Source organism: Acanthisitta chloris, unplaced genomic scaffold (genome assembly GCF_000695815.1).
Source record: "Acanthisitta chloris isolate BGI_N310 unplaced genomic scaffold, ASM69581v1 scaffold14679, whole genome shotgun sequence".
Lineage (NCBI taxonomy): Eukaryota > Metazoa > Chordata > Aves > Passeriformes > Acanthisittidae > Acanthisitta > Acanthisitta chloris.
Genome location: NW_008693181.1, coordinates 5,377 through 5,776, shown reverse-complemented (window position 1 = coordinate 5,776; position 400 = coordinate 5,377). Strand labels below are relative to the sequence as shown.

The following is a 400-nucleotide window of genomic DNA, read 5'->3' as shown; positions in this document are numbered from 1 at the left end:
GCCACTCCAGAGGTCCCTCAGTGAGGGGATGGAGGTATTGGCATGGCTCACTGGCCAGGCTGGCAACCACCACGCCGCAGTGATTCCCACAGTGGCACACAGCAAGCTCCAGGCATTGCTCCACAGGGCAGCAGGATCTGGCCCCTGGATCCTGGCGCCAGGGCAAGGACCCTCCTCATGCACTCTCCGCTCTGCTGTATTGTCCTGTCCATCTTGGCTTGTCAGAGCCTGGTTCCCTCTGGCACTCGAGGGCAGGATTGGGCCCAGCTCTGCCTCCCACTGCCGACTCCTCCCATCCACCCTCAGGAGAAGGCACAGCAGCTGGATTTCTTCTTCTGTGACTCGATGTAGTCGTGGATCTGGAAGTGTGGCTCATCCAGTGGCTGCATCGCACGCTGCT

The 400-nt window shown here is 61.0% G+C and overlaps 1 protein-coding gene across 1 annotated transcript in view; it reads right to left on the bottom strand.

The window, feature by feature from the left end:
* Positions 1 to 302: 302 nt before the first annotated feature.
* RAB37 (RAB37, member RAS oncogene family) overlaps positions 303 to 400 on the bottom strand; it is a gene marked incomplete at its 5' end in the record, with an annotated part of 4,337 nt that continues 4,239 nt past the window's right edge. The window contains 1 exon segment of the mRNA XM_009082982.1: positions 303 to 398. Coding sequence (XP_009081230.1) covers positions 303 to 398 — 96 coding nt within the window.